Here is a 27,955-nt window from a genome sequence, read left to right on the forward strand (position 1 = left end):
TAAAAAGTGGAGGTTGAAGTTCACTGCTGTCTGGTAACTCTTCCCAAATGTTCTAGAACCATGTGTTGAAAAGATTTTCTTTTCCCTATAAATAACTGAGAGGTCTTTGCAAAAATCATTTCACTATGTATGTCTGTGTCTATTTTTGACTCTCTAGATTCTTCAGTTCCTCTTACATCAATTTCACATAGGTTTAATTTTGTACTCTTAGGATTCTTTAAATCAGCTGGTATCAGTCATGCAATTTTATTATTTAAAAAATAATAGTTACAGCTATTCTAAGACCTTTGCATTTTCCATATATATTTGGAATCAGTTTTTCATTTTAAAAAATCAGTGCCTGTTGCTACTTTGATTGGGATTGTACACAATTAAAGCTCAGTTGGTAGACAACTCTTCATTTTGTCAGTCCAGGAACATGATATATATCTTCAGTTCAGTCACTCAGTTTTGTCCGACTCTTTGTGACCCCATGGACTGCAGCATTCCAAGCCTCCCTGTCCATCAACAACTCCCGGAATTTACTCAAACTCATATCCATCGAATCGGTGATGCCATCCAACCATCTCATCCTCTGACATCCCCTTCTCCTCACACATTTGATCAGGGTCTTTTCAAATGAGTCAGCTCTTTGCATCAGGTGGCCAAAGTATTTGAGTTTCACCTTCAGTATCAGTCCTTTCAATGAATATTCAGGACTGGTTTCCTTTAGGATTTACTGGTTGGATCTCATTGCAGTCCAAGGGACTCTCAAGAGTCTTCTCCAACACCATACTTCAAAACCATCAAATCTTTGGAACTCAGCTTTCTTTATAGTCCAACTCTCACATCCGTACATGACTACTGGAAAAACCATAGCTTTGACTAGACGGACCTTTTTTGGCAAAGTAATATCTCTGCTTTTTAATATGCTGTCTAGGTTGGTCATAACTTTCCTTCCAAGGAGTAAGTGTCTTTTAATTTCCTGGCTGCAGTCACCATTTGCAGTGACTTTGGAGCCCAAAATCACCTTACTTACTAGGTACTAATTAATTTCTCTCAGTAATATTTTGTAATATTAAGTATAGACATCTTAAAGATTTTTCTAAACTAATATTCCTGAGGCTCTTATGTTTTATTAGTGATAGTTTAATTTTTAACTTTAGTTTCCAAGTTGTGGCCAGAATATGAATAAAATTTTTCTGTATTTTCTGTATATTTAAAATATAAAAAACAATATTCCTCCAAAGTTAATTAGCTCTTGGACTTAAAAAAATAAATATTAAAAACCCATGAAATTAATATTCTACATAGCATAATGTAGAAAATGTTGCTTTACTTCTAAGGTAAATTTAACTCCAATAGATTATAATTATAATCTGGAATACACTAATTCTCTCAACCACAGAGACTCCCATAGATCAAAACTATAAACTTCATCATGATCTTAGGTCACTGCACTTACAAGCGTGGGCTTCCTGGGTGACGCTAGTGGTAAAGAACCTGCCTCCCAGTACAGGAGACACAGGTTCAATTCCTGACTTGGAAAGATCCTCAGGAGGAGGACATGGCAACTCACTCCAGTATACTTGCCTGGAGAATCCCCATAGACAGAGGAGCCTTGCGGGCTACAGTCCGTGGGGTCGCAAAGAGTTGTAGATAGCAGAAGCAACTTAGTACATGCTTATCTACTTGGGAATAAATGCAATAAACACTCTAGTATAACTGCCATAATTATAAAAGATGTCAAATATCAATCTTATTTTTCAAAAAAACTTTATAAATCAGTGCAGAAGCACTGCTTTTACAGAGGCAGGATACAGAGACTTCAAGACACAACTCTTCTGTGTGGTCCACCCCATGGTGTGAAAATGGCCAATTCATGTAGCATTTTCTTCTTCATTTATGCAGGATCCTCCCTCTTTACTCTGTTTGGAACGTAGAACTCTCCCAACCTCTTCAACACCAACACCAAACTTCTTCTCCTTCAACAAGTAGCAGTGAATATGAGTTTTCATACTTTGGGGCAGATTGATTGCAATCAGTATGTTTAAGAACCCAATCTTCAGTACCCACTTTTACTTGGGAGCGAGATTACTGGCTTGACTGCTCTCTCCCCCTTTGGACTCTCCTTTTTTTCCACCAGGTCGCTTCTATCTCCTCCCTCTCCCTTTTCTTCTCTACCCAAATCTGTGAATCTCTTTGTGTGTTCCGGACTGCAGAGAACACTTAGGGAACTGATTACTGGCTGGATCTGTCTCTCTCATTTTGATTCCCCCCTTTATCCCTCGGGCCACCTCTGTCTCCTTCCTCCCTCTTCTCTGTGTAACTCTATCAACATCTCTGAGCGGTCCAGACTGAAGCGCACATAAGGAAGTGATTGCTGGTTAGCTTGCTCTCTCCTCTTTTGATTCCCCTCTTCTCCTCCTGGTCACCTCTCTCTCCCTCCTCCCTCTTCTTTTCTCCATGTAACTCTGTGAACCTTTCTGGGTATCCCTCACTGTGGAGAAACGTATTATCTTTAACCTAGATGTTCTATGAACAGTGCTGTATAGATGGAGAAGTATTGAGGCTACTGTAAAAATAAGACTGAAAACCAGAGGAAGGAGCCTTAAGTCCAAATCCTGAGAACATCAGAGAACTCCTGACTCCAGGGAATATTAATCGATAGGAGCTCATCAAATGCCTCCATACCTACACTGAAAACAAGCACTACCCAAGGGCCAACAAGTTCCAGAGCAAGACATACCACACAAATTATCGAGCAATGCAGGAACATTGCCCTGAGCTTCAATATACAGGCTACACAAAGTCACATCAAACCCACTGACATCTCATAACTCATTACTGGACACATCATTGCACTCCAGAGAGAAAAAATCCAGCTCCACCCACCACAACACCAACACAAGCTTCCCTAACCAGGAAACCTTGACAAGCCACCTGTACAACCCCACCCACAGCGAGGAAACACCACAATAAAGAGAACTCCACAAACTGCCAGAATACAGAAAGGCCACCCCAAACACAACAGTATAAACAAGATGAAGAGGCAGAGGAATATCCAGCAGGTAAAGGAACAGGATAAATGCCCACCAAACCAAACAAAAGAGGAAGAGATAGGGAATCTACCAGATAAAGAATTCCAAATAATGATAGTGAAAATGATCTAAAATCTTGAAAACAAAATGGAGTTACACATAAATAGCCTGGAGACAAGGACTGAGAAGATGCAAGAAAGGTTTAACAAGGACCTAGAAAAAATTAAAAAGTCAATATATAATGAATAATGCAATAAATGAGATCAAAAACACTCTGGAGGGAACAAACAGTAGAATAACAGAGGTAGAAGATAGGATAAGTGAGGTAGAAGATAGAGTGTTAGAAATAAATGAAACAGAGAGGAAAAAATAAAAACGAATTTAAAAAAAATGAGGACGATCTCAGAGACCACTGGGACAATGTCCAACACCCAACATTCAAATCATAGGAATCCCAGAAGAAGACAAAAAGAAAGACCATGAGAAAATACTTGAGGAGATAATAGTTGAAAACTTCCCTAAAATGGGGAAGGAAATAATCATCCAAGTCCAAGAAACCCAGAGAGTCCCAAACAGGATAAACCCAAGGTGAAACACCCCAAGATACATATTAATCAAATTAACAAAGATCAAACACAAAGAAGAGATATTAAAAGCAGCAAGGGAAAAACAACAAATAATACACAAGGGGATTCCCATAAGGATAACAGCTGATCTTTGAATAGAAACTCTTCAAGCCCAGAAGGGAATGGCAAGACATACTTAAAGTGATGAAAGAAAATAACCTACATCCAAGATTACTGTACCCAACAAGGATCTCATTCAAATATGAAGGAGAAATCAAAAGCTTTACAGACAAGCAAAAGCTGAGAAAATTCAGCACCACCAAATCAGCTCTCCAACAAATGCTAAAAGATCCTCTCTAGACAGGAAACACAGAAAGGGTGTATAAACTCGAACCCAAAACAATAAAGTAAATGGCAATGGGATCATACATATCAATAATTACCTTAAATGTAAATAGGTTGAATGCCTCAACCAAAAGACAAAGACTGGCTGAATGGATACAAAAACAAGACCCCTATATATGTTGTCTATAAGAGACCCACCTCGAAACAAGGGACACATACAGACTGAAAGTGAAGGGCTTGAAAAAGATATTCCATGCAAACAGAGACCAAAAAAAGGCAGGAGTAGCAATACTCATATCAGATAAAATAGACCTTAAAACACAGGCTGTGAAAAGAGACAAAGATGGACACTACATAATGATCAAAGGATCAATCCAAGAAGAAGATATAACAATTATAAATATATATGCACCCAACATAGGAACACTGCAATATGTAAGACAAATGCTAACAAGTATGAAAGGGGAAACTAACAATAACACATTAATACTGGGATACTTTAATACCCCACTCACACCTATGGATAGATCAACTAAACAGAAAATTAACAAGGAAACACAAACTTTAAATGATACAATAGACCAGTTAGACCTAATTGATATCTATAGGACATTTCACCCCAAAACAATGAATTTCACCTTTTTCTCAAGCACACACAGAACCTTCTCCAGGACAGATCACTTCCTGGGCCATAAAGCTAGCCTTGGTAAATTCAAAAAAATAGAAATCATTCCAAGCATCTTTTCTGACCACAATGCAGTAAGATTAGATCTCAATTACAGGAGAAAAACTATTAAAAATTCCAACATATGGAGGCTGAACAACATGCTGCTGAATAACAAATCACAGAAGAAATCAAAAGAGAAATCAAAATATGCATAGCAATGAATGAAAATGAAAATACAACAACCCAAAACCTGTGGGACACTGTAAAAGCAGTGCTAAGGGGAAGGTTCATAGCAATATAGGCATACCTCAAGAAAAAAGTCAAATAAATAACCTAACTGTACATCTAAAGCAACTAGAAAATAAAGAAATGAAAAACCCCAGGGTTAGTAGAAGGAAATAAATCTTAAAAATTAGGGCAGAAATAAATGCAGAAGAAACAAAAGAGACCATAGCAAAAATCAACAAAGCCAAAAGCTGGTTGTTTGAGAGGATAAATAAAATTGACAAACCATTAACCAGACTCATCAAGAAACAAAGGGAGAAAAATCAAATAAATAAAATTAGAAATGAAAATGGAGAGATCACAACAGACAACACAGAAATACAAAGGATCATAAGAGACTACTATCAACAATTATATGCCAATAAAATGGACAACTTGGAAGAAATGGACAAATTCTTAGAAGAGTACAACTTTCCAAAACTGAACCAGGAAGAAATAGAAAATCTTAACAGACTCATCACAAGCACGGAAATTGAAACTGTAATCAGAAATCTTCCAGCAAACAAAAGCCCAGGTCCAGACAGCTTCATAGCTGAACTCTACCAAAAATTTAGAGAAGAGCTAAAACCTATCCTACTCAAACTCTTCCAGAACATTGCAGAGGAAGGTAAACTTCCAAACTCATTCTATGAGGCCACCATCACCCTAATACCAAAACCTGACAAAGAGGCCACAAAAAAAGAAAACTACAGGCCAATATCACTGATGAACATAGATGCAAAAATCCTTAACATAATTCTAGCAATCAGAATCCAACAACACATTAAAAAGATCATACATCATGACCAAGTGCGCTTTATCCCAGGGATGTAAGGATTCGTCAATATCCACAAATCAATCAATGTAATACATCACATTAACGAATTGAAAAATAAAAGCCATATGATTATCTCAACAGATGCAGAGAAAGCCTCTGACAAAATTCAACATCCATTTATGATAAAAACTCTCCAGAAAGGAGGAATAGAAGGAACATACCTCAACATAATAAAAGCTATATATGACAAACCCACAGCAAACATTATCCTCAATGGTCAAAAATTGAAAGCATTTCCCTTAAGGTCAGGAACAAGACAAGGGTGCCCACTGTCACCACTACTATTCAACATAGTTTTGGAAGTGTTGGCCACAACAATCAGTGCAGAAAAAGAAATAAAAGGAATCCACATTGCAAAAGAAGAAGTAAAATACTCACTATTTGCAGATGACATGATCCTCTACATAGAAAACCCTAACGACTCCACCAGAAAATTACTAGAGCTAATCAATGAATACAGTAAAGTTGCTGGATATAAAATTAACACACAGATATCCCTTGCATTCCTATACACTAACAATGAGAAAAACAGAAAGAGAAATAAAGGAAATAATTCCATTCACCATTGCAACGAAAAGAATAAAGTACTTAGGAATATATCTACCTAAAGAAACAAAAGACCTATATATAGAAAACTATAAAACACTGGTGAAAGAAATCAAAGAGGACACTTAATAGATGGAGAAATATACCGTGTTCATGGATCGGAAGAATCAATATAGTGAAAACGAGTATACTACCCAAAGGAATCTATAGATTCAATGCAATCCTGATCAAGCTACCAATGGTATTTTTCACAGAGCTAGAACAAATAATTTCACAATTTGTATGGAAATACAAAAAACCTCGAATAGCCAAAGCAATCTTGAGAAAGAAGAATGGAACTGGAGGAATCAACCTGCCTGACTTCAGGCTCTACTACAAAGCCACAGTCATCAAGACAGTATGGTACTGGCACAAAGAGAAATACAGATCAATGGAACAAAATAGAAAGCCCAGAGATTAATCCACGCACATATGGACACTTTATCTTTGACAAAGGAGGCAAGAATATACAAATGGAGAAAAGACAATCTCTTTAACAAGTGGTGCTGGGAAAACTGGTCAACCACTTGTAAAAGAATGAAACTAGAACACCATACACAAAAATAAACTAAAACTGGATTAAAGATCTAAACGTAAGACCAGAGACTACAACTCCTAGAGGAGAACATAGGCAAAACACTCTCCGACATAAATCACATCAGGATTCTCTATGACCCACCTCCCAGAATATTGGAAATAAAAGCAAAAATAAACAAATGGGACCTAATTAAACTTAAAATCTTCTGCACAACAAAGGAAACTATAAGCAAGGTGAAAAGACAGCCTTCACAATGGGAGAAAATAATACCAAATGAAGCAACTGACAAAGAATTAATCTCAAAAATATACAAGCAACTCCTGCAGCTCAATTCCAGAAAAATAAATGACCCAATCAAAAAATGGGCCAAAGAATTAAACAGACATCTCTCCAAAGAAGACATACAGAGGGCTAATGAACACATGAAAAGATGCTCAACATCACTCATTATCAGAGAAATGCAAATCAAGACCACAATGAGGTACCATCTCATGCCAGTCAGAATGGCTGCGATCCAGAAGTCTACTAACAATAAATGCTGGAGAGGGTGTGGAGAAAAGGGAACCCTCTCACACTTCTGGTGGGGATGCAAACTAGTACAGCCACTATGGAGAACAGTGTGGAGATTCCTTAAAAAACTGGAAATAGAACTGCCATACGACCCAGCAATCCCACTGCTGGGCATACACACCGAGGAAACCAGAATTGAAAGAGACACATGTACCCCAATGTTCATCGCAGCACTGTTTATAATAGCCAGGACATGGAAGCAACCTAGATGTCCACCAGCAGATGAATGGATAAGAAAGCTGTGGTACATACACACAATGGAGTATTACTCAGCCATTAAAAAGAATACATTTGAATCCGTTCTAATGAGGTGGATGAAACTGGAGCCTATTATACAGAGTGAAGTAAGCCAGAAAGAAAAACACCAATACAGTATACTAACACATATATATGGAATTTAGAATGATGATAACAATAACCCTGTAAGTGAGACAGCAAAAGAGACACAGATGTATAGAACAGTCTTTTGGACTCTGTGAGAGAGGGCGAGGGTGGGATGATTTGGGAGAATGGCATTGAAACATATATATTATCATATGTGAAATGAATCACCAGTCCAGGTTTGATGCATGATACAGGATGCTCGGGGCTGGTGCACTGGGATGACCCAGAGGGATGGGATGGGAGGGAGGTGGGAGGGGGGTTCAGGATGGGGAACACGAGTACACCCGTGGTGGATTCATGTCGATGTATGGCCAAACCAATACAATATTATAAAGTAATTAGCCTCCAATTAAATAAATTTATTATTAAAAAAAAACCTATAAATCAGTGCAGAAGCACTGATTTTGCAGAGGCAGAACACAGAGACCTCAAGGCACAACCCCTCTGTGTGCTCCACCCCATTGTGTGAAAATGGCCAATTTATGTAGCATTTTCTTATTCACTTATGCAGGATCCTCCCTCCCTACTCTGTCTGGAACTTAGAACTCTCCTAACCTCTTCACCACCAACACCAAACTTCTCCTTCAACAAGTAGCAGTGAATGTGAGTTTTCATACTTTGGGGCTGATTGATTTCAATAAAACTGAAATTTATCAATGGCAAAATTTACCAGGAGCAGGCAAGTTAAGCCTTAATAATAGAATCAAACACCTGTTCATCTATGTAAAATATATATATATATATAAGCGAACAGATGAAGAGCCACAGTGACAGAAGGCAACAAAGTGGCCTTTACATCACATTGGGAATTTACCTGGAAGAAATCTAATTTAGGCCTTTCACACTATGTTGTAAAGCAGAGAGGACTGTGAACCTACATCTTTATTGTCCAGACACAACACTATTGTCCTGAGATACACAACACAGAGTTTTCACTAAGTGGATGAAATAGGACACTTTCATCTCTGACTCCTTCTAGAATATGGAGACCCCTGTGTCCAAGTAAGAACATAGAGGGCTCATTGGAGAGCTTCTCTGTACAGATCACTCTACTCTGCCCCCAAAGACATTTTACACACATACATACTTTTGTTAATGATGAATTTCCAAGCTCCCTTAACCATGTCTATCCACATCCTTTTTGCCTCCCAACCTTTCCCTAAGTTTGATGATGAGGCTTCTGACAAAGTAGCACATTGTGGAATTAAAAGCTGTCAACACAAACATAAAAGTCTTATCAGAAAAGAGAAAATTCTATAGGAAATTTTTCTCTACCTAGAACAAGCTAGGTGAAGGAAAACACTAACTGGATTTACTTTTTGTTTTATTTTGCTGTGGTTTTCATGAAGAAGCTTTTGTTTCTCTGTGTGTGTTTAATTGAGTTGCAAGAGTATAAGGTATACTTTCCCTTAAGGTCAAGATAAAGAGGATCCTACAGATAAGATGACCAGATAGAACAAGAATCAGTGGTCTGATCCACCTTAATACTGAGAAACTTGTGCAAACTCAGAAACTCTGCTCTGTGAGTTTAAGACCTTTCTTGCTCTGTGAGTTTAAGACCACTTTTGTTTTCTTTCTTGTGTTTTGGTGGAGGGGTAGGGGGTCTTAAAGTATGGCATCTTTTCTAGGGATGTTGTTGGGGAGGTGGCATCTGGGAATCAGTGGGATGAGAGACTGGAAAAGAGACTTTGCAGTCTGAAACATCTACCCAGATCATTCTGATGGGGTGGGTTTCTGCACCAGCACTGTGATTACCCCACCCCCACAAAGACTCACGGGGGCAAATTATTAAAAAAAAAAAAAAAAAAAGGCATGAAAAACACTGTTTACAATGTTCTTCATAATATACAATTAGAAGTCCAACCCAAAACAAAGTAAGCTACAAATGATCCCTAGAAGCAAAGTTAAGCAGATAATGAAGGTGAATGCTATTATAGAAACAGTGTTCTGGCTCCCTAGCGCTCTCTGGAATGTACGCCCACTAAGCCAACTCTGTCAGTGAAACACAGCAAGCACCTAAGAACAATTCTTTCTGGAACCAAGTATTTCCATAGAGACTTTGTTTGCTTGTTTTAACAGGGTTAATTTTTAACCTAACTTCAACTTTTATTCTGTTTCTTTGCAAACTTCAGTTTTTCAAATACAGCCCCACCTGCAGCTGATCAAGGCAGCCCAGCTCAGGAAACTATCTATCTAGGTCTCAGTGATGCCACAGCCACTGTCAGATGCAATTGCACTGAGAGGGACACTTCCCAGAAGTGCAGAGAATGGCCTCAGCTGAGGAGTAGTCGTCAAAGTTGCTCAGTTGTGCCTGACTCTTTGCAACCCCATGGTCTATATGGTCCATGGAATTCTCCAGGCCAGAATACTGGAGTCGGTAGCTGTTCCCTTCTCCAGGAGATCTTCCAAACCCAGGGATCGAACCCAGGTCTCCCGCATTGTGGGCAGATTCTTTACCAGCCGAGCCACAAGGGAAGCTCAGCTTACCCCATTTAAAATGATGCAGACCAAGTCCTGGGAAGTCTTTAACTTCATTCCAGACAGGAGTTAGGACTGAGAAAGTACAGTGATACTGAGACGGGAAGGGGCCAGGGCACAACCTTTAAAAGAATGGCACTGCTGTTGAGGATGCAACATAAACTGGTTAGAAATAACTAGGTCCAAGATGGAAGAGCACTGACTTCCACTAGACCTTGACCTCCTTATACACTCTTTGTAATATACTGGCATATGCTAAATGACACACCAGTGCCATGTCACCAATGCCACGACAGTTCCAAGTGTTAGTCACTCAGTTGTGTCTGACTCTTTGTTCTGTCCATGGAATTCTCTGAGCAAAAATAACTGGAGTGGGTAGCCATTCTCTTCTCCAGGGAATCTTCCCAACCCAGGGATCAAACATGGGTCTACTGCATTGCAGACAGATTCTTTACCATCTGAACCATCTGAGCCACCAGGGAAGTTTATGACAGTTCCAAAACTGACCATAAAAAGACAAAAAGTGGGTGGTGGCCCAATTCCTGGAAATCTCCTCTCCTTCACCCAAAATAGCTGGAATATTCCTCCCACTCATTAGCCTATATAATTAACCACCCCTATAAAAACTGACTACCCCATACCCTGGGGCCTCTTGTGCCTCTCTTGCCTTCTGAGATGACCCACAATCTCTCTTTGGAGTATCTCCCTGAATAATCATTCTTTCACTTTACTATGGCTCACTCTTGAATTCCTTCCTGCACAAAGCCAAGGACCAAGATTTGACGGCCATAACCTTGGACGTGACCTGGGAGGTGACCATTGTCTCATGTCCCACTTTTTTCCCTGCAACAATATAATAGAGCGAGGGCTCTACTATAAAAAGCTTCTTCCCTCCAGAGGACTTTTTTCTCAGGCAATGTCTTCGGGCTCTGCTCTGCATGCCCCCTCCTACCCTTGCACATCCATTCTTGTCATTCCATGGATACAGACTATTCACTTGGCCTGCATAGCTTGCTCTTCACTCCTCTGCAAAAACTAAAGACGAAGTCTGGTCCTGGGTTTCCAAGACACCCAAGCAAGGATTCCTTTGGTTCATATGCCATTCTCAAGGAAAGACCTGCCAAGCTTCGTGGTCTGCAACATTTCATCTCTAAACAGTCAAGAAGTGAAGGCTGGAGCATAGAGTAACCTGAACAAGAATATCAACTACTTAATCAGAAGTCCACTGAATGTTAATAATTTAACATTTTGGACAGCGTGTATGGAATTTTTTTTTTTTAATTTAAGAATCTCTTCTACAAAAGTCTCACTGAGTAGGTGAACACTATGGTGCATTTGAAGTCCAAATCCAGTTCAGCTACTTATTAGCTTATGGTATAGGGGAGTTAAAGTCTGTGGGCCTGGGATTTCTCACCAGTGAACGGTGGAACTAGTACCACCCACATCACGAGACTCTTCTGAAGTTTCAACAAGAGTGTATATGAATGTGCCTAGCACATGCAGTGCTTAGAAAGTATAACCCTCTTTCCATACTACCTGAATGGTTAATTTTAACAAATGCCCTTCGTTTTGCAGATTTGATTACATAGACACGGACAGTAGAAACTAAAAGAATATATATATATATATATATATATATATATATATATATAAAGAGAGTTCATGGAGTTATTTTAGGCTGAGAAAAGAAATGCTGTAGGTACAATCAATATAAAAGCAGAGGTATTTTCCAAAAGAACATGAAAGACTGAATTTTAAAAATGCAGAGTCTCAAACCTGAACATTTGCAAAGAATTCTAGAAGTAAGTCATAGTTAAAAAAAAAAAAAAAAAAAGAGTTATCTTTACTGATCAAGGAAGAAGATCTGTTCCTATCACATCAAACTTTCTGGTGACAGGAAAGCAGACATCACTCAGTTTCACCTTCTGGGAACAGCAAAGACAGTGATCACAGAGATGACTCAGAGCTTTGCTGCCATCTTCACAGTAACAAGTCTCTTCATAACCTAATGATACATGTTATTTTAAGACACAAAGTATGCCAACCCTGCTAAGTACTCAAATGCTGACAGTCATGTTTTAGTGAAAGACAATAGCACTTTGTTCATCTGATAACTGTTGGGAAAACCCCTTAAAAAAAAGCAAAATCCTACCCAGGTCGAACAGAATAAGGTAAACATGATCAATGTGACACGCCCACATCATGAATACACCACTGTGAATCCGAGGACAATTTCAGGTACAGAAAGGAAAACCTAGTTATGAAACCGGATCACACACCTGAGAAGAGCAGACGCTACTGGCAGGGCAGTGGATGGGGACCAGGCAGGAGGCTGGTGCAGCGGCAGCAGGCTTCCCGCTGGGCACTACAGTTTAAGTTTAAAACCATGAGAATTCGCTTTTTCTCAAAAAAAGTCAAAATGTAAACACAAATCTACAAACCTTGGCATCATCTCATATGCAAAAAAACTGAGCCTTCAATTCAGCTTAGTCATCTCCTTCATTCCTTTAGATGTCAAACTTTCTAGTTTCTACTGTAAAATTAGGGGCTTTTTTCTTTTGAATTTTGTACAGTATAAAGTTATGAGAACTGCAGAACTCTTGGCACATAAAGACAGTGTACAAATCTCTGTACTAAGAGATGATAAAATTCTAGCACAACTTCTAGCAGGAAAAAAAAAAAAAACACTGCCAGTAGAACATACCATTGTTACAGTCAATACAAGGGGATAAGCCCCCATCTCCTTAACCCTTCCCCACTTCCTCATTCTCCCTTTAAAAGGCCGAGTTACCTAAACACAAATTGATTGGAACTCATTTGCTCCTCCTAGTATTCAGTCAGTAGTTACTGAAAAAAATCTGTTTTCATAGCTTAAGCTAGTGTCTGGCATTTTTAAAAAAAATCTTTGACAGCAGTGCCTTTGATATGTATAAAGAATATGTCCAAAGACCCTAATTAATTCTTACAACCTTGTTTAGCATCATAGCACAAAATTGTCCCAGTTAAATGAATTAGAATAAAAGAAGTAAAATATTTAATTGATGCCCTTAAGTCTTCCAACAATTCTATAAACACACATACACCATTTGAGTCTAAGTTGGAAACCTTCAGAATGAGCCAAGAAAAACAAAGAAAACATTAAACCTGTAAACACACACTAAAATTATTTTTGTATCACCATTAAAATAAAATTCAATTTCCATGGAGAATTTGTGCTGTTTGTTTTTCCACTATTTGTATTGTTTTTGCTTTTATATTATTTGTACTTGTTTCCTGAGTATATACTCAGAACATGAAGTTTTTAAACTTCAGGAAAGGTTTTTTTCTTACCTTGTGTCTTTGCACTGACTAGAGAATTCATTAATGTAGATCCATTAATGGTGTTTCTGGTATCCAGATTTTGTTAGTTTCACAATCTAACAAACAATCAGACATTTCACTCTAATTTATTCTAAAACCATCACCTTAAGATTTCTCAATTCCAAAAGAAATGCCTTTCCTTCTGTGGGCATTGCTACTTTTCTACAAATTTCTGCTACCTCAGATGAGTTCCTGTGCAAGGAGCAAACTGCTATGCTTTAGTACTTACTAAGGGGCATATTTCTCATCATCATAGTTACTCAAATGAATGACTCTGCATAACTACAAACTGTTAAGGGTTAAGGATGTTGAAAAGCATTCTCTCACACTAGAAATTGGAAATGTTACATATATATATATAATTTATAATTAAATTTAAATGTATATATAATTTATATATAAATATATATGTAAACGTATATATTTACCTCAAGACCAGTGTTCAAACACAGGAATAGCTAAATTTGCAATAGATATCTAGAAATACTATGAACACAATCTGCATTAAATATTTTCTGCATGGCATTCATATCCTTACAAATTCAAAACACTTATGGAATTCAAGAACAATTTGAAGCCTAAAGATTCAATTAACAATGTAAGTTGATGCCTAATTCGATTTCTGCACACCATTAATCAAGATGCAGCTACCTTATATCTTAAGATGTCTTATAAGTCCATTAAAATTTTTCTGCAAAAATTTTGCAAAAGCAAAATCACAAGGTTTTTTTCCAAAATGTAAATATCACATACATTTAAATGCCTAACATTGTGAAAGATTAATAAATTGGCATGTCATCAATTCCCTTAAGCAATAAAGCAGGTACCTAACAGACAATGACTGTTCACACAGCAGTGTGGTGAGAAAGCTTGCAGAAACCTGAAACAGAAACATCTAGAACATAGATATAAAAAGCCATTATTGCTTAACAGAGCACTTTATTGCTGAACTCTTTCAACTCAAAAGGAATTGCATTCTTGGTTTTTAATTTCTGCTTTTAATTGTACAAACGAACTTATTTACAAAACAGAAATAGAATCACAAATGTAAAATATAAACTTTAAGTTACCAGAGGGGAAAAGGATGGGAGGTGGATAAACTGGGAGGCTGAGATTGATACATACACATTACTATATATAAAATAGATAACTAATAAGAATCCACTGTCTATCACAAGGAACTCTACTCAATACTCTGTAATTGCTTATATGGGAAAAGAACCTAAAAAAGAGTGAATATATGTATTTGTATAATTGATTCACTTTGCTGTATAGGAGACACTAACACAACATTGTAAATCAACTAAACTCGAGTAAAAAATAAATTTTAAAAATCTCTTTTATATTTTTCTATACATTCTTATCTCAATATTTTTGAGCTACTTCTCACAATAGCCCACATTAAAAACTGTATTAGAACCTATTAGAACCTGGGTCTCCTGCATTGCGGGCAGATTCTGTACCAACTGAGCCACCAGGGAAACCCTTGGCTTAAACAGTAAATATTTCTCACAGTTTTGGAGGCTGCAAAGTCCAAGATCAAAATGCAGGTAGATCCAGTGTTTGGTGGGAATCCGCTTCCTGGTTTGAAGATTGCTATCTTTTTCTTCTGTCCTCTTGTGTTACAGAATATAAGGGCACTAATCCCATTTATGAGAGCTCTACCCTCATGATCTACTACTTATCTATCTCTGAATACCATTACACTGTGTTGGGATGTCAACATATGATTTAGCAGAGACACAAACACTAAGTCCATAACATGAACAGTTAATAATCTATCATTTGGACCTGTACAGCATCTGTTTCTCATGTTGTGGGGGAACTGTTACCACAATTTTCTTTAGGGAATGCATGCAACCCTAGTTTGGGTGAGCTAACCTGGCATCAAAGGTGAGCAACTTAATTCTTAACTCTATGGTTAACAGAATGAACATTCACATGTGCCAAAGGAATTGCATCAGAAAATAAAGACATGTTTTACAAATGAGCTTGATAAAAATAAGAGCCAAGACTTTTGGTGAAAAAACTGGGATACAGACATTTTCTTTCCATGGAAGAAACTTATAGAATATAGTTACTAAGTTACTATATAATATATACTATATAATATATACTATATAATATATACTATATTATATAGTATATATATATAATATATACTATATACTATATAATATAAGTTACTAAACTTATAGAATATAGAACTACAACAGCTGGTGCTTATGTTTTATACTATTCAGAAAACCACGTGAGAATAAATACTTAAATTATTGGGTATATACTGAACTGGAGAAGAGACAGCCAAGAAAGATAAAGAGACAATGCCCCTTTGAGCATCTGGGGTCCTATAAAACATAAAGCTGGGATCTTGGGTTTTCAGCTATATTGTTAAATCGGAATTGTGCTATTTTCTGACATTTGCAATTAAAATTTCCCAACTGATAGGCCAATTAGTTTCCCAATTAATTCAACTGGCTTAAAAATTCCTGGTGTCTAAATCTCCCTCCAGTAAATTTAGTTGAAACTGACATAAATGCTACATTTTCTTTAAGTTTTGAAATGATCATAAAATTTGTTCAGGAATCAAAATACTGAAATCTATACATTAACATAAAACTACATAAAGTAGATTTGCACACATTTATTAAGACAGCATATCTGTCTTAATAAGCAGAGACATTACTCTGTCAACAAAGGTCGGTCTAGTCAAGGCTATGGTTTTTCCAGTAGTCATATATGGATGTGCGAGTTGGACTATAAAGAAAGCTGAGAGCCAAAGAATTGATGCTTTTGAACTACGGTGTTGGAGAAGACTCTTGAGAGTCCCTTGGACTGCAAGGAGATCCAACGAGTCCATTCTAAAGGAGATCAATCCTGGGTGTTCACTGGAAGGACTGATGAAGCTGAAACTCCAATACTTTGGCCACCTCATACGAAGAGCTGAATCATTTGACTCTGATACTGGGAAAGATTGAGGGCAGGAGGAGAAGGGGACAACAGAGGATGAGATGGTTGAATGGCATCACCGACTCAATGGACATGAGTTTGGGTGAACTCTGAGAGTTGAGGATGGACAGGGAGGCCTGGCATTCTGCGGTTCATTGGGTCGCAAAGAGTCAGACACAACTGAGCAACTGAACTGAACTGATTAATAGATAATATACGTCAGAGACAAAAAAAATCACTATTTTCAAATTTTCAACATAACTAAAAAAACTGAATCAATTCACATATTTCTGTTATATAACAAACTATGGCAAGTGTACATTTCCTTTCTAGCTCATCAAAAATTCTCAATTTATTTACCTAAGTTACAACTTTATAATTTACAAAGATTTCATAGTCTATATTTTCCTTTTTCAAATAAAAATCTTAATGAATTTGGTATTCTGACTAAAAACGTTCATGTTTCCCATCTAAAATAAAAGTACTGGACATTATTCAAGACATTTGAATTGAGACAAAGGGGAATCTAAATCAAATTCATATCCAAATAATATAAACCAACTGAAACTCTGACCAAGAAGGCTAGAAACTAGCAGTGATTTAGCCACCATATCTGAGTCAAACTTTGGATGCTTGATGAGGCAATTACAGAATTCTAAAATTTCCATTTAAGCACTTAGAGTTAAATAAAATGTCCTGGAGAGAAAAATTCCCTGTCTTTCTTCAGTTCAGTTCAGTTCAGTTCAGTTGTTCAGTCATGTCCAACTCTTTGCGACCCCATGAATCGCAGCACGCCAGGCCTCCCTGTCCATCACCAACTCCTGGAGTTCACCCAAACTCATGTCCATCGAGTCAGTGATGCCATCCAACCATCTCATCCTCTGTCATCCCCTTATCCTCCTGCCCCCAATCCCTCCCAGCATCAGGGTCTTTTCCAATGAGTCAACTCTTCGCATGAGGTGGCCAAAGTACTGGAGTTTCAGCTTTAGCATCATTCCTTCCAAAGAAATCCCAGGGCTGATCTCCTTCAGAATGGACTGGCTGGATCTCCTTGCAGTCCAAGGGACTCTCAAGAGTCTTCTCCAACACCACAGTTCAAAAGCATCAATTCTTCGGCACTCAGATTTCTTCACAGTCCAACTCTCACATCCATACATGACCACTGGAAAAACCATAGCCTTGACTAGACGGACCTTTTTTTGGCAAAGTAATGTCTCTGCTTTTGAATATGCTATCTAGGTTGGTCATAACTTTCCTTCCAAGGAGTAAGCGTCTTTTAATTTCATGGCTGCAGTCACCATCTGCAGGGATTTTGGAGCCCAAAAAAATAAAGTCTGACACCATTTCCACTGTTTCCCCATCTATTTCCCAGGAAGTGATGGGACCGGATGCCATGATCTTAGTTTTCTGAATGTTGAGCCTTAAGCCAACTTTTTCACTCTCCTCCTTCACTTTCATTAAGAGGCTTTTGAGTTCCTCTTCACTTTCTGCCATAAGGGTGGTGTCATCTGCATATCTGAGGTTATTGATATTTCTCCCGGCAATCTTGATTCCAGCTTGTGCTTCTTCCAGCCCAGCGTTTCTCATGATGTACTCTGCATATAAGTTAAATAAGCAGGGTGACAATATATAGCCTTTACATACTCCTTTTCCTTTTTGGAACCAGTCTGTTGTTCCATGTCCAGTTCTAACTGTTGCTTCCTGACCTGCATATAGGTTTCTCAAGAGGCAGGTCAAGTGGTCTGGTATTCCCATCTCTTTTAGAACTATAGAAGCTATAGTAGTAGAAACAAATATATTAATTTCTTTCAGTTTTCTAAAACATTTTTAAAAATTATAACTTGGTAAGCTTTTTGCTATTTTACTGATTTTTTTTTTTAACATCAGGAAATTTACTATTCTTAATGGTGTAGACAAGAAAGCTCTCCCTCGTTTTACCATAGCACATACGTTTTTTAATGAAGTTCCAAAGATACACTAGCTGAAAAGATATGTAATCTCCAGTGTAATATATAAGGTTTTAGAAGTACAGGCTTTCACAGAATCAGCCTTGCTGGTAGCAAAAGGCGTGGGTAGCTGTTTTTCATTACTTACTTTCATGAATTCACCACAAGGGCCACATTTGCTATTGCTAAGCTAACCATTGGGAAACATACCTTTGGAAATAATTAAGCTCTAAAAACCTGAAGTTATGCATTTATAACATCCAATTAACTTGCTATAGTTTCTTCAGTAAAACCTCTCCCTGAGGGGGAAGGTCAGGTCTCAGCCATCATCTGACTTTCTCAAGATGCTTTACAAAGGCCCCTGCACACACTTAAAAACAAAGACAAGGTCTTAAAACACTCAGCAAAAATCTGAGGAAAGGTAGGAAACGTTCCGGAAAAGGAAATGGCAACCCACTCCAGTATTCTTGCCTGGAGAATCCCATGGACAGAAAAGCCTTGAGGGTTACAATCTGGGGGGTTGCAAAGAGTCAGGTATGACTGAAGTGACTGATCACACACGCAGGAAATGTTCACTTGTGATTTACTTAACTTGAGAAAGCATATTTGTAAAGAAAACTCATGTTCTTGTGACAGTGTGGCAAAGCTAGATGATCCTTTAGTTTATGAGAAAAACAGTAACTACAAAGTAAGAAAATAACAGAGGTTTTTTAAATTATACTGACCAGGTCATTTGTTGAAAACTATTAAGCCTCTTCCCAGTCATTTACCTGGTTATTTTTAGGGTAAGTACAAGCCTTCATTATTGAAATTGCTATCAAGTTTCAGAAATGTTTGCCATTGTGTGTTTTAACTGTTACTCTATGATCAGTATGTATTTTTTTAAATTTTTGTAACATTTCCATCTAAAAAAATTAGATTTAGGGATCATGTGTATTCTTTCACAGGTCAGACCTGAGAATTCAATAACTAGATTTTTAGCAATTTCCTATCCAGGTTTTTAGCCTATTTCTTCTCATGAAGGTCAAAAAAGCCTAATAATGTTGTGTTACTGCTGGACTTTTCTTAACAGAGAAGAGACCACCCGTCCTGAAGAGCCTAAATCCTTTAATCGCATCAAAACATCTTAAATATGAAGTCAAAAACTTAATGCAGGGATAAGAGGATTAAGATGGTGAAGTATATGGCACAATCATTGTAAACCCTAGTGTGTGTGTGTGTGTGTGTGTGTGTATGTGTGTGTGTGTGTGTATACTGAGCAAAACTTAACTATTCCTATTTAAAATTCAAAACTAAACATATTAAGTCAAAATCAAAGATATCTAACCATGATGTATGGCAGAAACCAATACAACATTGTAAAGCAACTATCCTCCAATTAAAAATAATTTAAAAAAAGAAAAAAACCTAGGCATTAAAAAAAAAAAAAAGTATCTATGTAGCAGGCAAGCAAGAAATGGCCTGACTTTTCACATGAAAGTAACTTGAAATATATAGTATAAGATAGATGCATTAGAAAACCACAAATCTCTACATTTATACATTTAAATCATTTTACCTATAACTTGGTATTTAGTTAAATACAGCTGATATCTTTTCCAAGCAGTATATTCTCACTAGAGAATCAATTTTTTTAATTGACTTTATTAGCAAGAATAGAGCATAAGGTTGGCTCAAACCTATAAACTAAATATAAGGACATATCAGTAACTGCTATATAAATTACTTTAGTGGTCTCTGTTTTAATACATTCCAAATTGCCCCAATTTCAACTTGCAAGCCTATGAATAGAAATTAAATTTCCTTTCTTTGAATATTTTTAATGAAAAAGCCTTTATGGTAAACAATAAAAAAGTAAAGCATGTTTCCTATAATAAACATTAAATTTTTGTGTTCCTGAATCCTCTTCTAAAAAGCTTATCTGTGGCGTAGTTATGAAACATTATGATTCAGAAGCTTTTAGGCCACAGGTACACATGGAGAATCGTATTTTTATAAAGGAAGTAGAGTAAAAATGCAAAAGATTAAAATATATTTTTTTAGCTGAAAAAAATGGTAAATCATCTGTGGTACTACTGAACACTCTTTCCTTATATTCTTGCTGATGCAGAATTTCAGCACAGTACAGTGATTAGAAACATGCAAAATATAAACAATGGCCAGAGCCTAATAATCATCATGAATGATGTCTTTGTAAAACATCTGTGTTTTTTCTGTCCATTAAAATGCAGATTCCAAAGAGTGATTGTAGATATGTTTGTTATTAAACCAACTCATCTAATAGCATTACTATATAATTGCCATTATGCACTCAGTAAGAGAGAGTTGAAGCTTAATTAAAATATATTTCCTTACCAGTTGTCAAAGGTGAATAATGAGATGGATGGAAAACTAATAAACTTCACTGTTTTCCATACACAAATCTTTATGCCAAACATTACTCATATCTTCCTGTCAATGGAGAAGGTCTCTCTGTATTTCCTTAGTGATAATAATAAATAAGGTTGATAGGATTCTCAGAGACAATAAACACACGTTTATTTACAAACTATTGTAAATTTACAAACTGTTATCTTTGCTAAATCCTGATGGTTTAGGGCAGAAAATAAGGAATTTACATAAAACTAACTCTCATTCCTGGAACACTGTCCTTGGGTAGTTCCAGATTTTGGAACTGTTACCCTTAATCTAAATGGCATGCAATATCTAATAGTCAATAAGCCCCTAATATTTCTAAGTATTCCGATTTATTGCCATTGGCTTAGAATTTTAAATCTTAATTATCTTGACTTTCCATTTCTTCTTTCTCGTTTCCCTTCCCACCCTGCTTGATGTTTCCAAGACCCCTAGCATGCACATCGTGTTCTCTACTTGATTCAGTTAAACATTTCAATTTTAGAGTTCTTTGCACAGCTGCTTCTGCAGTTTGGATAATTAGTGTTCCATAAAATGAAAATAAACAGAGAAAGATACCTCCCTCCCTCTAATGTTCTTTAAAGAAATTCTACATAAAAACTGCTGTGATATATATATATATATATACACACACATACATACGTGTATCAGTGACCACTATCTACTGGTTTCCATGCCCTGTGTTGTCACCTCATCTGCCTGTGGGCAAAATCTTGTCATTTGCTTCCAATGAACAGAATACAAGAAAACTGGCAGGATGTCTCTTGGCGATAATGTTACAGAAGACTGTGACTGTGGTCTTGATTCTCTGACTGCTCTGCTATTGTAAAATGCTCTGTGAACAGGCCCCCATGACAAGGAATAGAGGCAGGCCTTCAACCATGAGCTTGTGAAGAAGTGAAACCTCAGTGCCATAGCACAGAGAAACTGATTCCTTCCAACAGCTAGCTAAGTGAGCTAGGAAGAGGATCATTCTCAGTGGAGCCCTGAAAAAGGCGCTGACCCAGAGAACCACAGAGACTGTGAGATAATCTATGTAGTCTAAGCAACTAATTAAAGTGAAAGTTGCTCGGTCATGTCCGACTCTTTGCAACCCCATGGACTATACAGTCCATGGAATTCTCCACGCCAAAATACTGGAGTGGGTAGCCTTTCCCTTCTCCAGGGGATCTTCCCAACCCAGGGATTGAACCCAGGTCTCCCACATTAGGCAGATTCTTTACCAGCTGACCCACAAGGAAAGCCCTTAAGCAACTAATTTCTGGGGTAATTTGTTATGCAGTAACAGCCAGCTAATACACTGTGCAAAGGATTTACTTCATTAAGAATTTTCCATGGCCATTTTCATGCACAATGGTGCTTCTTTCATTCACAAAAATTAAGTGGAGATCTGCAGCAGAAGTTTGAATCTAATAATCCATTTCATTTAGATATATCTAAGTAAAATAGGTTACTGCTGCTCTCTCTAATGACTTGGCCAAGTAAGCTAACCAAACTCCTTGAAGATAGCTTCAGTTTTTCAAACGTGCAATTTTGAAAAGACATTATCTTTTATAACCTTATTTTCCCAAAGAATGACTAAAGCTAAACAATAAAAGCCAAAACAATTTTGAAAGTGAAGAATATTTAGTCTCATCAACACTCCCACATCAAAAAGCCTGATTGCTCTGAACAGGATATTACAGGTTTCTGGAAACAGATCTGGTGCTGCTTCTTTACTGTACATGCCATACGATTTGATGGCCTGGATAGAAATGTGAGTTTTGCAAAGAATTCACAGTTGAAGTCCAAGTAATTTCTCACTTCAGGACTTCAGGGAATAGAGTTTTAAGCCTAATCTCTCCAAAGATTTTCATTAAAAAAACAAAACAAAACAAAACTGTGTTCAGCTACTTGATAGCACACACCTATTTGTTCTCCAAGTGATCACACAGACTTGAAACTCTGAGAACAGAAGAGCAAATGGGGCGCATCTGAGAGGGAAAGACTCATGTCAATTGTGTCCTACCAATTAAGGTCTTTCATAAAGGCATCTGAGAGCATTTGAACCTGTTTATATAGTTCTTAATGTTTCATTTGGAATTTCCTTAAAGTTATTACAAAGTGATTCATTGTCAAGAATGTTTTCTGGATGTCCTTTACAATAGATCCAAAACCTTCAAAACCCAGACAACAGAGAAAGAATAGGATTTCTTAACTCATCAAGTAGAGAGATCTGGCTTATGCCTTGGACACAAGATCAGTTTACACATCTTTATCTAATTTACCGTTTTGCCAAACAACTTTCACCATTTCACATCCTATTTTTGGAAGTTTATAAAAAGCTCCTCATAAGTCTTTTACAAATAATTTTTCTTTAAAAAACAAAAAATTACAGAACTGCTTTGGTAACTTTCTTCCCTTTTTATGTGTCTCTCAGAGCTCTTGTTATTCTTGTAAGAGAAGCTGTTGTTGTAGTTGTTGGAAGAGAAGAAACAGTTGTATTCAGGAGCAGACAGAAGATACAATGAACGTGAAAAATGTTAATCACTCAGCCATGTCCAACTCTTTGTAAACCCATGGATCGTAGCTCTGCCCATGGAGTTCTCCAGGCAAGAATACTGCAGTGAGTTGCCATCCCCCTCTCCAGGGATCTTCCCAACCCAAGGATCAAACCTCTGTCTCCTGCATTGCTGGCAGGCTGTTTACCATCTGAGCCACCAGGGAAGCCCAGAAGATAGAGGGGCTCTCCTAGTTTACCCCCTGACCTCTCCAAGACTTGTTTTCTATAGGTCTGTCTGACGTAGTCCCTTCCCCCATCTTATGAAAATACCAAGCCAAATTAATGCTTCCCAAAGTCCAATTTCCCACTGTATCAAATGCAGTGGAATGCCAGTTCAAAGGAGAAGAAAGGAGACAGAAGATAATGAACAGACTAACATGGCACACACTCCCTTTCTTGCTAACATGCTTTACATTTCCTTAACCTTTCTCTGATGGATGTTAATTCCTTCCCTGTTACGGACTGAATCTTTGTGTCCCTCCCCCAGATTCATATGTTGAAATCCGAACTCCTTAATGATGCTTTAGGAAGTGAGATGTTGGATTAACTCATTAGAGTCCTTGTCAATAGAACAGGGCTTTTAGAGGCCTCACCCTGTCCCTGCCATGTGAGCACCCAACAAGAAAATATCGCTTAGCCTCCAGGAAAGGAATCCTGAGAACTCACACATGCTGGTGCCTTGGTCTCAGACTTCCAGCCTCCAATCTGCAGTAGCAGCAGACAGACTAAGACATCACCTTTATCATCTACTTCACTGAGGTATCTAACCAAAAACAGAGAGAGAGAACAGTTCCCGCTCTAAACTAGAATAAAACATATGAACAATAATGAGTAAGCCTCAGTAAAATAAGGGAAATAATAGTATAGTGAAGCTTACAGTCTGCAGGGAGAGGACAGAAAACCCAGACCCAGTTCCCGCGTTGCTCTGTGTCAGACTGAGAGATGGTCAACATATAACCTGATGCAGCCCGCACACCTCTAGTGTGTCCACTTTCTCATCCAACAAAGGCTTTAATACAGAAGTTCTGACTGCATTTGTAAAAGTGCATTTCACAAATGGAGAATCCAAAGCCTAGGAAGCTTACACATGTGTGCTAAGTCACTCAGTCGTGCCCAACCCTTTGCAACCCCATGCATGGGGTTCCAATCCTCTGTCCATGGGATTCTCCAGGCTAGAATACTGGAGTGAGTTTCCAGGCCCTCCTCCACTAGAAAGCTTATATCCTTTATTTAAGGTCTTATACCTAGTTTGTCAGTTAACGGGGAAGATACTAGTTCAATTTAAGAAATAACCAGTTACAATAGCTTTTGGAAGCATTTTAACCATGAACCTGTGTCATCTCTAAAGCCCTGAGCATGTAAAATGCACAGATTTAATACAAAACTTCTACAGATAATAATTTTATAGACTTTGCCAAATTCTTATCATAAAAGTTCATACGCAAAATAGTACTTAAAAATGTATAACTGCAGTAGACACCATATGGAAAGCCTACATAGAGACAAATACCAAGCTCGTAAAGACAACTCATTAATGGTGTTCTGTCTGATTTCATTTCAATCCAAGACAAGACTCCACATGACATAGATGGGACTGATACTGCAAAGTCAAGCAATGCCTGCCCTAACCATAACCCAGTTTTCATTTCTGTGCAATAGTGACTGCAGAGTAAAAAACCAAACTACATTACCCCAGATTCTATAATATCTAAATGCTATAGGTACTGTTATGCATATGAAGAGACTTAGAATGTGAAAGTGGCGCCAGAAACAAAGAGACTATATCTAGGAAACCCTTTTCATTTCCTGGATCGGCTACAGTAGAATTTCTACCCATGGTTCATCGCATATCATGTACCCAGAACCAGTAAAGGAAGGCATTTTTCTCAGCACAGTCCTACACTGTGGTTGAGCATGTCTGTCAACTGCCCTGCTCCTGGATACACAGTGCCCAGTTTTGGTTCTGTGACTCTTGAGAAATTCTATACAACTACAAAATACCTTTTAAAAATCTGTCTTGTAAACAATCAATGAAAACATTTTTTTTTGTTTACAACTAAGAATCTTTAACAATATAACTGCTCTATTATACCGAAAGTTTTTGAGTGTTTAGAACAGTAGTCATTAATGAACAAAGAGACCTGATTTCAGTTACCTGAGAAACCTTTTCAAATGGCCATTCTTCACTTACTTACCAAACGTCATCAACATTCTAGTCTACTACTGGCTAAACCTTACCTGCCTCCTGTAAAATCTGTATGCAGGTCAAGAAGCAACAGTGAGAACCAGACATGGAACAACAGACTGATTCCAAGTCTGGAAAGGAGTACATCAAGGCTGTATATTTTCACCCTGCTTATTTAACCTACATGCAGAGTACATCATGCAAAATACTGGACTGGATGAGGCACAAGCTGGAATCAAGATTGCCAGGAGAAATATAAATAACCTCAGATAGGCAGATGACATCACCCTTATGGGAGAAAGCAAAGAGGAACTGAAAAGCCTCTTGATGAAAGTGAAAGAGGAGAGTGAAAAGGCTGGCTTAAAGCTCAACATTCAAAAAACTAAGATCATGGCATCTGGTCCCATCACTTCATGGCAAATAGACGGGGAAATAATGGAAACAGTGATAGACTTTATTTTCTTGGGCTCCAAAATCACTGCAGACAGTGACTGCAGCCATGAAATTAAAATACACTTGCTCCATAGAAGAAAAGCTTTGACAACCTAGACAGTGTTTTAAAGCAGAGACATTTACTGAGAAAGGTCAATACAGTCAAAGCTATGGTTTTTCCAGTAGTCATGTATGGATGTGAGAGGTAGACCATAAAGAAGGCAGAGTGCTGAAGAACTGATGCTTTTGAACTGTGGTGTTGTAGAAGACTCTTGGAAGTCTCTTGGACTGCAAGGAGATCAAAGCAGTCAATCCTAAAGGAAACGAACCCTGAATATTCATTGGAAGGACTGATGCTAAAGCTGAAGCTCCAATACTCTGGCCACCTGATGCAAAGAGCCAACTCATTGGAAAAGACTCTGATGCTGGGAAAGGTTGAAGACAGGAGAAGAAGGGGATAACACAGGACAAGATGGTTGGACTGCACCAATGGACATGAGCTTGGGCAAGCTCCAGGAGATGGTAAAAGACAGGGAAGCCTGGCGTGCTGCAGTCCATGGGGTTACAGAGAGTCATACACGACTGAGCGACTCAACAACAAACACAGAAAGCCCTATACATGTGTGTAAAAGAACTCTGTACAAATACAGAGGTTTAGGAGGAATATCTTGTATTTAAAAAGAAAAAAAAAAATCTATGTAATTCTATTTAAATATAAACACCTTGTATATCAACACTGAAGGTTTGGCCCCAAATCAAGACCATCTATATTACCAGAAGCATCACATACAAAACAAGGGAGGTTTTCTTTAAGCCAGAAAGAAAATATATATAACACAGATACAGAAAGTCAGTTCAATATTCTCTCTTCCAAGTAGGGGCTTATTAACAAACCAAAGTGAAAGTGAAGTCGCTCAGTCGTGTCCGACTCTTTGCGACCCCATGGATAGTAGCCTACCAGGCTCCACCGTCCATGGGATTTTCCAGGCAAGAATACTGGAGTGGGCTGCCACAAAACCTACCCAAAGAAGAAGCACTTGATGCTAATGTTATAAAAACAAGTTTAAGAAATCTAGAAAGGTTTAACTGCTCAGAGACTTAAAAGTACACATGATAACTACCTACAAAACACCTAATGGCTCGCACAGAATCAGATTTAGGGAACAAAGTCCAGTGTATGGATACTATAAAAAGTTGTGTCTCACAGCACCATGGAAAGCACAAATCAACACTCTTCTCTGAACAGTGAACAAAAACTCCACCTTATACATCTTCATATCCTTGGTCTTTAAAGTGTCAAGTAGGCATCTGATGTTAGACGTTCTGCTTCAACTAAATGGGAAAATTAGTACAGAAATATAAAAAGACTGTGCAGGAGTAGTGGTTTCTTTATTTATGGTGTATTTGTGAGCAGTGTTTCTCAAAGTCTCTAAAAGAGAATCATGGGAACATTAGTCCCATGATTTAGGCCTGGTGTGCTGTGATTCATGGGGTCGCAAAGAGTCGGACACGACTGAGCGACTGAACTGAAGTGTCACAGGAGAAAATGGAAAATGGCATAGGCCTTGTTGCTAGTTTGAAGTTATGAAATAATAATCAGTATACTAAAGGTTCATGAGAAGCCCTCATTAAAGGAGTCTATTCAACTCTATTCACTGCCACTTCCCCAATTTTTTAGGCACAGCTCTTTTTCAAATGGCATATCTAACAAATATCCCAGGAGCTTTTGGAAATGCTCCTTAAGGTGGAATTATGCACTAGAAAATGTGTTGGGCAAAGAAGAGTCAATTCACATTTCTGTCTTTAAGGATAAAAGTAAATCCTACATTTTAAACATTCTCACATGCTCGAAACATCTCCATTATTATATT

At 37.8% G+C, this 27,955-nt stretch overlaps 1 protein-coding gene across 7 annotated transcripts in view; it reads right to left on the bottom strand.

Moving 5' to 3' along the window:
* CRPPA (CDP-L-ribitol pyrophosphorylase A) overlaps window positions 1–27,955 on the bottom strand; it is a 377,884-nt gene that overhangs the window by 115,821 nt on the left and 234,108 nt on the right. The window contains exon 10 of one of the 7 annotated variants that reach the window (XM_070787557.1): window positions 20,830–20,991. The exons of the other annotated variants lie outside the window; for them this stretch is intronic. Coding sequence (XP_070643658.1) covers window positions 20,965–20,991 — 27 coding nt within the window. The 3' untranslated portion in view covers window positions 20,830–20,964. Of the gene's footprint in view, window positions 1–20,829; window positions 20,992–27,955 lie in introns of those variants that run through there. 7 annotated transcript variants of the gene reach the window in all.

Source organism: Bos indicus, chromosome 4 (assembly GCF_029378745.1).
Source record: "Bos indicus isolate NIAB-ARS_2022 breed Sahiwal x Tharparkar chromosome 4, NIAB-ARS_B.indTharparkar_mat_pri_1.0, whole genome shotgun sequence".
NCBI lineage: Eukaryota > Metazoa > Chordata > Mammalia > Artiodactyla > Bovidae > Bos > Bos indicus.